The sequence below is a fragment of the Betta splendens genome, chromosome 19 (assembly GCF_900634795.4).
Source record: "Betta splendens chromosome 19, fBetSpl5.4, whole genome shotgun sequence".
NCBI lineage: Eukaryota > Metazoa > Chordata > Actinopteri > Anabantiformes > Osphronemidae > Betta > Betta splendens.
This window is the reverse complement of record NC_040898.2, coordinates 9,685,682-9,696,769: the sequence shown is the minus strand read 5'-3', so window position 1 is coordinate 9,696,769 and position 11,088 is coordinate 9,685,682. Positions and strand designations below refer to the sequence as shown.

Here is an 11,088-nt window from a genome sequence, read left to right as displayed (position 1 = left end):
GAACCGCCTACCTCTTCCTTAGTTATGCATTTTACGACTGTCTTCGTTCCCTAAACGCAACACTGACTCAATAAAACGCCTAATACGTCAGACGTTCGTGTTGAACGTCTGTGGCGGGAATAGCGGCATAGTCTGAAACTCGACAGAAACCAATAAAAGTAAGACAAAGACTCAAGATACTGTGTTGAACTGGTTCGGACTTGGTGGAAACAGCCTCTAAAAGGTGAGTGACTGTTTTTAAATGTGTGTAGCTCATCAGTTAGCCTGTCTGCAGGGCCTAATACGTGAGTGACGGTTTGTAAATTGGTGCAGCTAAGCAGCTAGCATGCTAACGTGATGTGTGCTGAGCGTTTCGGGCCCAATTTCCGGTGGAAACGAACAAATTCAGGTGAAAACGCTAATTGTTGTTTGTTTGGGCTATTGTGACCAGACGTGTTTACATAATTTGTAATAATAATGTCTTAATTATAATCTACTGCTGTCCGGTGTCAAGATTGGCGGGTGGTTTGACAAAGCGGACCCAGCAGGTTTATTAAAGGGGCTTTAATGTTCACAGTGCTCCAATGAAGGTACAGGACAGACACGTACAATTCCTCCGTAAGAGGGGCAGGCAAACAGCACAAAAGGGCTAGTCGACAATCTACAACAATGTGGCTAAAGTCGGTGGTGAGTACTGGATGTTAAATACCTAACGTGATTACAGATTATCAACAGCTGATGTAATTGAGACCGGTAAAGTTAGCGCTTAGCTTGGGCTGAACAGAAACGGACGTTACGGATGATAACAAAAAGATAAAAACAGGTAAAAACATGACATTCGCTCTTGGCTGCTGTAACAAAATGATTGTTAGCCATGGTACTGAAACACATTTGTCAGGTAGAACTGCAGTTATTAAGTGTCTATTTGTGTTAAGTGTACCAAGTGAATTAAATTATGTTTGAGCTCAAGTACTTGACTTTGTTTTAACAGGAAAACTTGCATTGTTTTAGAGGCCCATAATGGACATCAGAGGGTCGAGGCAGAGGAATATAGACCAGGCAGGACTGGGCTAGTCCTGGTCCCTGGATGGGACCAATGAAGTGGATGCAAGAATGACTGATGGGTGTTCCAGCCAGGTGATGAGAGATGCTGACGCCAGTGCCAGGAAGTCTTTAACACTTTAAAGACTTTAAAGTGAGTACAATGTTTTAGAGCATTAACTGTAGTATTCTACAGTTAATGTTTTTCTCTTCCATTGGCCTTAAAGGTGTCTCCCAGAGAAGCTAGTACACGGCATGCATAACCTTTAGACTGACATTGCGCCTCTGGTGTAGTAGGCATTTGGTGCTTCTTTTGAGAGACAATTTAAATAATGAAATAAAATAACCAGAGAGGTGAAAATGTTATGGCACTTTACTGTGTCTGAAACATTATCTTCAAATTACAAAGGCCAAAGGGAAAAACAAAATTCTTTTGTTAATTGAATTCAGCCGTTTTAGTTGTATACTTTAGAAAATATGTCAAATTAAATACTGCATTTGACTTCTATTTAAGTTAAATGTTTTAACTTAGTTTACATTATTGGGAAGTATACTTGTGCTATAGTCATCACCCACAGTATTATATACCTTTTTAGTTTTTCAAGGTTTAATGGGGATAACCTTAAAGATTTCAGGATAAATGCAGGCTTGCCACACAGTTTGCAGTCCTTTGCAAAACTCTAGAAACCTTGACTTCAAGCAGGGGGGGGGTCATCAGATTTTGTACTACCTAATACCTGTAGTATTAAAAACACAGTGTACACAGTGACTGTATTTTTATTATTGTAATGTGTTCTGGCATTCATTGTGGACAAGCAATGTAAGATTTTAATTGTACAGGGGAACTTGTACAGTACATATGACAAACGCTTAGACTTGAAAGTGGGAGGCCTCCTAGCAGGGAAACGTAACCCATTTCTGCATTGTTATTGCAGAGGCAATTGCTGCATTATTTTTTTCAACTGGTTTTTTTAGACAATTGCTGCATCCTTTATTTAACTGTATTCTTTAGATAATCGACCTTTTGCGGGGCGAAAACAGGCAAAGACTGCAGAAGCACAGATGCTCTTGTGTATCCATTTTAAGTAGATTCTTTTTATTGTAGTTATGATGAGCACAACTATGAAAGCCTAAGTGGTGGATCAGTATACTAGAGAAGAGTTTAAAAAAAAAATAGGAACGTCTATATTTCTTTTTACCATTACTCAATGTAAAGATTTTATATTATCCAAACTCTTTAAAAAACGTTTATGCTATGTTTATTTCGGTCAGTTTTTCTGGTGTAGATAGGTGGTATTATTATGATCGGTATTATTTATTTAATTTTGTTTGGTGCTTTGCCAACTTGTGTTATGAAAAATCAGTTTATTGTAAAACAAAGTTACCTGTCCAACCCACTTGCTACTAACTTATACTTTAGTTGTAAAGGTTGGATCATTATTTATTACGGAAAATTACTTATTTCCACAGAAGATGGTGCTGTTGTCTCACAGTAGAACTGTTCACATATATAGCTGTTTTTGATGGGAACAACCCGCAAGTTGCAGTTCAGACGAAGATATTTATGATGTTGAAATATACTACGTACTGTACAAAAAACATTGCAACCTGTTGCATGACTAAAACCTGCTAAAATGTGGTACAGGTGTAGTATTCATCAAAATTGTAAAATAAAGCTATTTTTGTCTTGCACTTTTTACACTTTTACACAATTAGAGTGTGGGTGATTTGTGAGAGCAACCTGTTGCAGACGCTCTCACCAGACAGTGTTAAACATAAGACAGTTTGACTGTGGGCCAGTGGCCACACGACAGTAAATCAGCTGGGACAAATAGTGTCACGATAAATGAGCGCAGCAACATTAAACTGTTGGCGCTGGGCCAGATGGAGGAACACACTGGGTAGTGGTAATGTAGAATCTGATACCAAATACAACATACAAGCATATACATTTATATTTAAACATTGAGCAATTTATACATGCATATCTTCTGAATTTTACTAAGAACCTGTAGCTTATTTTAGTCGTAAATCAAAAATTTGAACGTTTTGAGTTGACTTGCTTCCAGTTTGTATTGTTTTAAAGCAGTGTACACAGCAGAAGAGGAAGGTCTCTGCCCTCTGTCATGCTATATCTGTCACTTGTATAGCTTGTGCCTCTTTGCTAATGACACAAGCTTAGAGTTACCGCTCACTCGCATGCCAAGCATAAGCTCACACATCCAGATACAAATATTTAGGGTGCTGGTGCTCTGGCTTCCATTATTCTGGGAAATGGGTCTCTCTTTATTCACTTTGCTCAATGTTGAATTTGTCACGTTTAATTGTCTTTACTGTAAATCTTAGAAAATCGTCAAACTCATCACAGGCCCCACAGCAAGAGTCTGTCTGTTCTCAGTGTGTGCATGTATTATGAACACACACTTGCATAACTATGTATGTTTGTGCTGTTAGTGAAACAAATACTAGTTGCTTCATACAGTATACTAGTTTCAAATTTATGAGGTGTAGAGGCTTTTGTAAGTGTTTATTAAGTGGGGAAACCTCTGCTGTTATTCATGAACTGCCACACTAGGAATTTGCAATAAAATGTGATTATGATTCAGCTTTAAATAAAATGATAGACCGTAAAATTAAATTAAACATTAGTGCCATGTCATTAAAAAATAATATATCTGTATTATACGGTATGTATGTAACATTTAAGCCTTATTATAAGTTGTTTTTTTTTTTAATCTGGAAAGATTTTTAATATAATTTGACACATCACTTGATTTTTTAGTTTAATTTTTGACTTATTAATGTACAATTAAATATCACTAGCTTTTAGTAAAACCATGGTCATAGATTAGCGTTATATATTGTACCCCTGTCAGTTCAATTCCCAGTAGTCGGGCACGATGAACAATGTTTAGTATGTAGTTAAAATAACAGCAGGTTAGTGAACGAAATGCTCCCTTGGCACGTGTGTGCGCTCAGTCACCTCGTCGCCTTATGGTACAAGGCTGCATGATTCACCGTGCTTCCAGAAGTGTGAATGCTTTTGTGTTTGTTGGTTTGCACCACTTTTAGTTCTTCTAAAGCTTGTGCTTTAGGTGTGAAGGCAGCAGGAGTTGAGGCCCACCTGTCAAAGTAGGATAGCGATCTTCACACTGGAACCTCTCGCATATCAAAGAACCCTGTTTAACCCAGAGGGGAGAGATCCTCAATCCTCCTCCTTAACACAGCTAAATGCAGAGACTATCGATGCTGTGAAGGCTTAACACTGAATGCAACCTTATCCTAGCAACACACAAAGGCTCTCAGTTATTAAATAGTTATCCCAGAAATGTGCAACGGCAAAAAATGTTAAAGCCTATTAACATGGTTTTTGTGTGAAATGCAATGGATTTCAGTTCTTTAATCAATCTAACGAGGACAAATCTAAACAGCAGTAAACTGTAAAAAGTGGTACTCAAAAATAGAAAAATATTTCTCAAATAAACACAAACAATAATGAACAATAATGCTTTTCATTCAGATTTTCTGAGGATTGTGCATGAGGACTGAACTCCAATCCAGAAACCTGGAAGGACCTTCTTAGTGATAGTTGTCCTCACTTTATGTAACAGTCTCACCTCCCTCCCTGCCCCCTCCCCACTAATAGCATAAAAACCAATGATCCCCGCTGGCTGATCAACATACACTCCAATTGTGGAACAATATGGGACATCATTTATATCCTTGTTTACACCATTGAACCAGAATTGATAACCAGAACCTGACCAGCAAAGACCCCAGGATTCCTCATTTTCTCCGAGCCCACTCGGGCCAGAGTTTGCTCTCCTTCCAGCTCCTTCATAGGTGACTCCTATCACCACCCAACCGGAGAACTCCACCTCCCAGTAAGCCCGCATGTTCCAAATCTTGTCTTGGCATACCACCTTAAGCAAAAGAGTGTACATTTATTTGCTGTCTTTTCAGGTCGCCTGTACACAGTATACAGGGTACATTACATTTTCACTCACCTGTGGAGAGTACTCGTATCTTTCTGGTCTGTCTAGGACTGGACAAACCTCCTCAGTTCTGCGAGACACCTTGCAGCCACTGTCGGAAATCCACAACATCTTATTGGCCGTCTTATCATCTAAAGACAAATTCATCCAGTCTATAGGGAAAAATCAGTTGTTCATAATATGTTTGCATACTGTAACTTTAGAAAACTACTGTAAGTATAAAAAGCAACTATCTATACAAACAGTTCATGAGCTCAGTCCTCTGTGTTGGTTCTGGGATATCTGGCAAATAAGTGTTTTCTGTAAAGATAGAAAATTGCTTTAAAGACAAATGTGTGACAAAGAAGGAGCAACGCATGTGCACATGTCAGAGTACACTACCTGAAAGTGCCTTCTTGTTTTCTTTGGGTTTGACTTTGTTTCCTAGAAATGAAAATTCCCATATGATTTATAATATGTAATAAAAAAATAAAACCTAAAATATTATGCTATGAGGGTTATGACATTGATATGGCTTAATACTCAGTCATCACATGACTGCTGCACTGAAATGTTATGGATTCAAAATACACATTTCAGTACCTGTATATTATTTATACTATTGACTTAACATTATTTATTATTATTATTATTATTATTAAAACATTATGCCAAAAAGTAAATACGTCAGGCTCATCCATAATGTTGTCATTGCATTTCCCAGCAGACATTAATGCAACTGTCTCGACAGTAGATGATGCCCATACTGTACCTGATTTGCTGGTCACAGAGATTATTGTAGAATTAGATCCCGCCGGCATTTTAAGGTTTTGAGCAGTTAATCCTTGACCAAGCACTTGAAAAACTGTTATTCAACCAAACTAAAAGTGCTAAGACTTCGTCTTCCTTTGACTTTTATAGTCCCTGTAAAGATGAGTAGGGGGGCTTTTAGAGTGTCTGAAGGAGGTGTCTCGGTCAGAGGAATGGGTTCCCAGCAGGGGTTATAGGGGTGTATATACTTGACTTTGACATATGGATTTGGGTAAGACTAACCCATGAAACTTTAGCAGTCTGTCAAAAGCGCAAGCGGATTATTGCAAACATAGCTGAAAGTAGAATTTGAAAACTGATGCTCCCAGAGAGACATACAAACACATGGTATCATAACCAAGATAATTCAGACAAATTATCATTACAAATTATTAGACAAATTCAACAAAGATGTTAAACTGTTCATTTATCCTATAACACTATGACTTGCATGTGTAAGTAACTTGTGTTGATTTTGATTTTACATTATGCAGTGCTGTCTTACATATTTAATTTACCATTAACAAAAGCATATTTTATTCAAGAGACACACACTTATCCATCCAGAAATCACATCCATTTTCCTGCACATCCATAATATGGGTGGCTCATGAACAGCAGTTTTTGCTTATTGCTCCATCATTAATCAAGCAGATCTTTATCTGAATGTTGTTCTGAGCCACGCATCCACATTTCGGTTGGGTAATTACTAAAACCATTCTGTAAAACTACCTAAGACTTTTAAAGGCTAAGAAATCAAGAAGTCAGTCAGTTAATAAGTTTGATCTCAGCCCAGTAAACGACAAGCTAGAAAGACCATGAAACAGACAGCTGCACTAAATGTCTGCTAAAGAAGTGAGTAAGACTCTGTATTGTTATTTCAGTTGTTTCTAGAATTGAAATATATAGTTCTAATGCTACTGTATGTATTTGTTCCAGTGCCTCCTCAACCTACTGTACAGTTAATACTGTAGTTAATAAAAACAGGACACCGACTTAATTTATTATTTATTTAAACTTTTGCATATTTAACATTCCATATACATTAATACTAAACCAGGAAACCTTATAAATTCTTTAGCAAACAATAATAATGGAGGAATACAAATATATATAAATTCTGTAAATTAGTATAATCCTTGTGTGGTCCTGTAGTTTTAGGAAAGTCCAGAATTCTGCAATGTGTTCCCTTTCTGAAACAAACCACCTCATTTATCTTCTATCTACCTCAGAGACACTATGTAGTGAATAAAGTATAGCTAATGTTTAGATGGTGTTAGTAATAATATTGTAGTAAAATGGAAAACAAACGCTATCATGATCGTGTCTTGAAGCTGTAACTTCAGTACCCAAGGCCTTTGTTACACATGATGAAAATAGTTTAGTTTTTGATATTGGCTTCTGATCACCAACTTTTAGAGTTGATTTACAATCATTTTTTTTTCTTTATTCCTCTTTCTGTATGATTAGACAGTGAGACTGTGTCCCCACCCAGAAACCTGGCATCACTTTGCCATTAAAAGAGCTCCGAAGCTGCTGCAAAGGTTTAACCTCCTTACCCTCCTCGCCCTCTTCCACCTCCTCTACAGCGTAGAAATTAAGGATTCCAGCAGGCTGATCAAGGTACACACCCATTGTAGAGCATTTAGGAATGCCCACTATCTCTGTATTCTGGCCGTTATGCCAGGCATTGTAGCTGGAGCCGCTCCAGCCGATTCCCCATGACTCCTCGTTTTCCCCCAGGCCGCAGGGTCCATCGATGTTCCTCCTCGCGGCTCGCTCGTACGCAACCCCAACCACGACCCATCCTGAAAACTCCACCTCCCAGTAGCCTCGGAAGCCCAGGATGCCTTCTTTGCAAAGAACCTTGTGGAACGTGGATTAGAATGTCATTCATAACATAACATAACCCAAGATTTATTGTAGCTGCCATGCAGGAGAATTTAGAGCAGTCTCGCTTTTCCCAGTTTGCAATGCCAAGTCTGTTGGCTCAACGTTTAAATAAACACGGGAACAGACCTCTAGTCCAAAATACTGTTTGTGTGTGTTTTACAATCACATCAAACACCAGCAGCGTGGTGCTGACACGTTCATGGCCTGCCCGTATCGTTTTACGTTATCTATCTTAGACATGGTACATCATAAGTATATACAGTTTAAAGACCGCATTTTCAAACAAAAATAACTTAATCAAATCTTAATTTACCTGTGGAGCATACTCGTATCTTTCTGGTCTATCCAAGACGGGACAAGTGAGATCATCAGTCTTGCGGGCCACCTTAGTACCGCCCTCTGTAATCCACAACGCCTTGTTGGCTGTCTTGTCGTCCAAGGAAAGGTTGATCCAGTCTTTACAAAGCAAAACAAGATTAGGCTTGGAGGTTTTGGAGGGTTAATCAGAACTGAAGAGGGGGAAAAAAGTGTTGCCATTCTTACGTTTGATGAGATCAGCTCTGCATTTAGGTTCAGCAATATCTGGGTCATAGGCTGGAATCTTTTCTAAGAAGTCATATCAAGTCAGGAGGGTGATTAGTAACACACAGAAGACAATCAAATATGTTCAACCACCTTGTCATCTCACCTGATGCTTTTCCACCTTCAACTTTTTTTCCTGCAAGAAAGAAAAAATCTTGTACTGTAGCAACTCACATTGGCATCAACATAGCTGGCTGGTATAAAACCTATTGGCTATAGGTGTCAGGTGTGTCTCAGCAGGTGATGAAGTGAGCCCCTGCAAAATGGTGTATACTTAGAAAACCATCTGCCTCTGTCAGATCATCACATCAGCAACCGCATGCTTTTTGGAGCCAGTGTTTGATTCATGCCAGGCAGTTGGAATTACCGAGACACCTCGCATGCTACAGTGTTGGCTTCAGTCGCAGCATGACGCTCAGAGCACTTTGTCAGATGTGAAGAGGAACACGATGTGCTCATACACATCGTATAGGTCTGGAGCCCGGAGTTGTTTACGCCGGCTTCTTATTGCGGCTCTGTTGCTGTGAGTTTGGGAAGATTATGAGTTTCAACATACAATGTGTTGTTCATGCCTAAAAATCAATAACATGCGATTTTATAATAAAATGTCCCTGGAGAGAAAGTCTGTCAGCAATCACATTAAGTGTGATTAGAGGCAGCATTGTGTCAACTTTCCTTCAAGCAGTAATTGACAAATTTGTAATTACATAACTGGCTTAGCCCCAGCGCTCATTTTGTAACTAATACTTGAGTATCATGTATAAGCATGCCGTCTCCAGGTTTCGTTTAAGGACAGAGCTCAAGAAGAGGAGACACTTAATCCCCAAGGCATCAGGATGTCAACATGGACTAACATAAGTGATGTGCTTTATTTATATCAACAAGCAATGTCACCTCTAAAGTAAACTATCGGTTACATTCACACGTTGAAATTTTTTTGGCAAACAGAAAGAGCATATTGGATGAGTTTTAAGACAAACAACTGTTGTAATGGAGGCTTTGTAGGCTGTGGTGCTTTACATGCTGTTACAAGCAGGATTGTTGTCTCCCGCCACATGTAAATCCACCTGTCATCCTCATCCACATTTTTAAAAGTTAACGGTTATTTTTACGCCATGCACGATGGATGTTGCATCTAAATTAGCTCATATTTATAACTTTAACTGGATGCTGAAAGAGCCCAAGTGAGAATGTTAAGCCACCTGTCCGGATGTAACACAAGGTGATGAAAAATCTACGCTTCGTTTGCCCCAGTTTCACCATGGGGAGATCAACATGTACTTGGTTGAGATTTGGTGCCATAAAGCGCCAAACATTCAGGTCACATTTTTGTGGTGCACAAGCACATTTGACTTTGAACATAGCTCGGTCTGTGCCAGGCCCAGTGTGCATGTTGGAAGAAAGGCGTGAACAGGCACTTGGTTGATTCCAATGAAGAGCTGTTGGTAATGTGGGGAAAGACATGCTTAGACACTCAGATGTGTCAAAGCCTTTTATCAATAAGACAATACAAACTACTGTACACTGTGTAGGGGAACATTTGAACACATTGCGTTTAAAGCATGAAACTCTTCTTTAACTTTGAGTCATGTACAGCTGCTGCCTTATACAGTAGACTGTGGCAAGTTCTTTCAATTCATTGACTCCGTGAATGTACTTAAGCGCAACACTCATGCTGACACGTTTGCAGCCCTTGATCTGAGAAGTACTGCGTCAGAGTGCAGTGCCACTACATACGGCCGACCTCTCAGTTTACCTTTAGTCACGTGCAAATCACAACAGGTTGCGACTCCGTGTAAAACTACTCACACAGAGCTGCTTTGAGACAGAGTATTCTGTGGAATTCATTAATCACTGCGCCCTTCGATTTATATTTCACTCCAGCCAGCTACACATCAAGTACATGAACCAAAATAGCAGTTAAGCTTGGAGTCTACTTGCACGAAAGCACCCACTACGTTAATACTGATGTTAAAATGTTACTCTAAATTTTAAGGCTGGTCTCAAACTGTCTATCGTGAATTCTTCAATTATGTATCATTGTATAAAATGTTAGCACATGTTTTAATGAAGTGTGAGACAGTACATTTTCATTTAAATGAGTTTTATGTAGCTGTACTATAGAAAATAACACCAATGAACTTGAACAATGAACAAATTTTATAACGAGTACTAGAAATTTCTTATGATGCAAGTTTTCCTCTCACCGTCCTGATACAATAAAACAGCAGATGAAGTAAGAGTGACTCTTCAAATCCTGTTTTCAGGTTTGGCATAATATTGCACAATTCTTAAATGTGTTAAAACCACACACTACAGCATATTTTAAAATGTATGTAGCATCTATAATAATAAACATGACAGACAATAAAGCTTCAGTTTTTAAAACACACTAGAATAGTTAATAGTGCATTACATTAGTACAAACAATTAGAATATAAAGCTTTAGAAGCTACAATATTATTTAAATTGACAAAATGAAGTCAGGTTTGTTAAATGCTGACTATCTTTAAAGCAGCTATGCGTAGTATTAAAATGAAATAACATTACATAACATTATTTCTACATTTTACATTAAATAGAATCAACAAAGTTCACCTTTATCTGACTTCCGAGTGTCAGAAATGATTCTGGTTGTTGCAGGCATCTTGATACCAGCTTGAGCGACCGACTCAGGGGCAGCCTCAGTCTACTGTCACTGGCTTCTGTAGTATGATGAGTGTGGATTGGCTCCGCTGTGATAGCTTAATACCACTCTTATATACCTTTTTAATGCGGGACAGGTGAAGGAATTAGCTAGTGGGGTGGT

At 38.6% G+C, this 11,088-nt stretch overlaps 2 protein-coding genes across 3 annotated transcripts; both read right to left on the bottom strand.

The window, feature by feature from the left end:
* Positions 1 to 4,400: 4,400 nt before the first annotated feature.
* On the bottom strand, positions 4,401 to 6,663 carry LOC114846270 (tripartite motif-containing protein 16-like). 2 transcript variants are annotated; one of them, XM_041068490.2, is made up of 5 exons: positions 5,767 to 6,663; positions 5,397 to 5,438; positions 5,259 to 5,315; positions 5,028 to 5,167; positions 4,401 to 4,943 (listed from the first exon to the last, which is right to left on the bottom strand). In XM_041068490.2, the coding sequence occupies exons 1-5, from the start codon at positions 5,813 to 5,815 to the stop codon at positions 4,533 to 4,535; spliced, it is 699 nt and encodes a 232-aa protein (XP_040924424.1). In that variant the 5' UTR covers positions 5,816 to 6,663; the 3' UTR covers positions 4,401 to 4,532. The 2 variants fall into 2 exon arrangements, with proteins under 2 accessions (XP_040924424.1, XP_040924425.1); XM_041068491.2 differs by having other exon boundaries at positions 5,028 to 5,146.
* A 137-nt stretch (positions 6,664 to 6,800) lies between these two features.
* On the bottom strand, positions 6,801 to 11,088 carry LOC114845491 (stonustoxin subunit beta-like). The gene is made up of 5 exons (XM_029133570.3): positions 10,878 to 11,088; positions 8,386 to 8,415; positions 8,241 to 8,303; positions 8,011 to 8,153; positions 6,801 to 7,670 (listed from the first exon to the last, which is right to left on the bottom strand). The coding sequence occupies exons 1-5, from the start codon at positions 10,924 to 10,926 to the stop codon at positions 7,251 to 7,253; spliced, it is 705 nt and encodes a 234-aa protein (XP_028989403.1). The 5' UTR covers positions 10,927 to 11,088; the 3' UTR covers positions 6,801 to 7,250.

Excerpts from the sequence above, each read along its gene's own strand:
- LOC114845491 (XM_029133570.3), bottom strand. The coding sequence starts at position 10,926 with ATGCCTGCAACAACCAGAATCATTTCTGACACTCGGAAGTCAGATAAA. Across the intron at positions 8,416-10,877 it reads CACTCGGAAGTCAGATAAAG|GAAAAAAAGTTGAAGGTGGA; the intron begins GTGAACTTTGTT and ends TCTTTCTTGCAG. Across the intron at positions 7,671-8,010 it reads GATACGAGTATGCTCCACAG|GTTCTTTGCAAAGAAGGCAT; the intron begins GTAAATTAAGAT and ends ACGTTCCACAAG.
- LOC114846270 (XM_041068490.2), bottom strand. The coding sequence starts at position 5,815 with ATGCCGGCGGGATCTAATTCTACAATAATCTCTGTGACCAGCAAATCA. Across the intron at positions 5,439-5,766 it reads CTCTGTGACCAGCAAATCAG|GAAACAAAGTCAAACCCAAA; the intron begins GTACAGTATGGG and ends TTTCATTTCTAG. Across the intron at positions 4,944-5,027 it reads GATACGAGTACTCTCCACAG|GTGGTATGCCAAGACAAGAT; the intron begins GTGAGTGAAAAT and ends CTTTTGCTTAAG.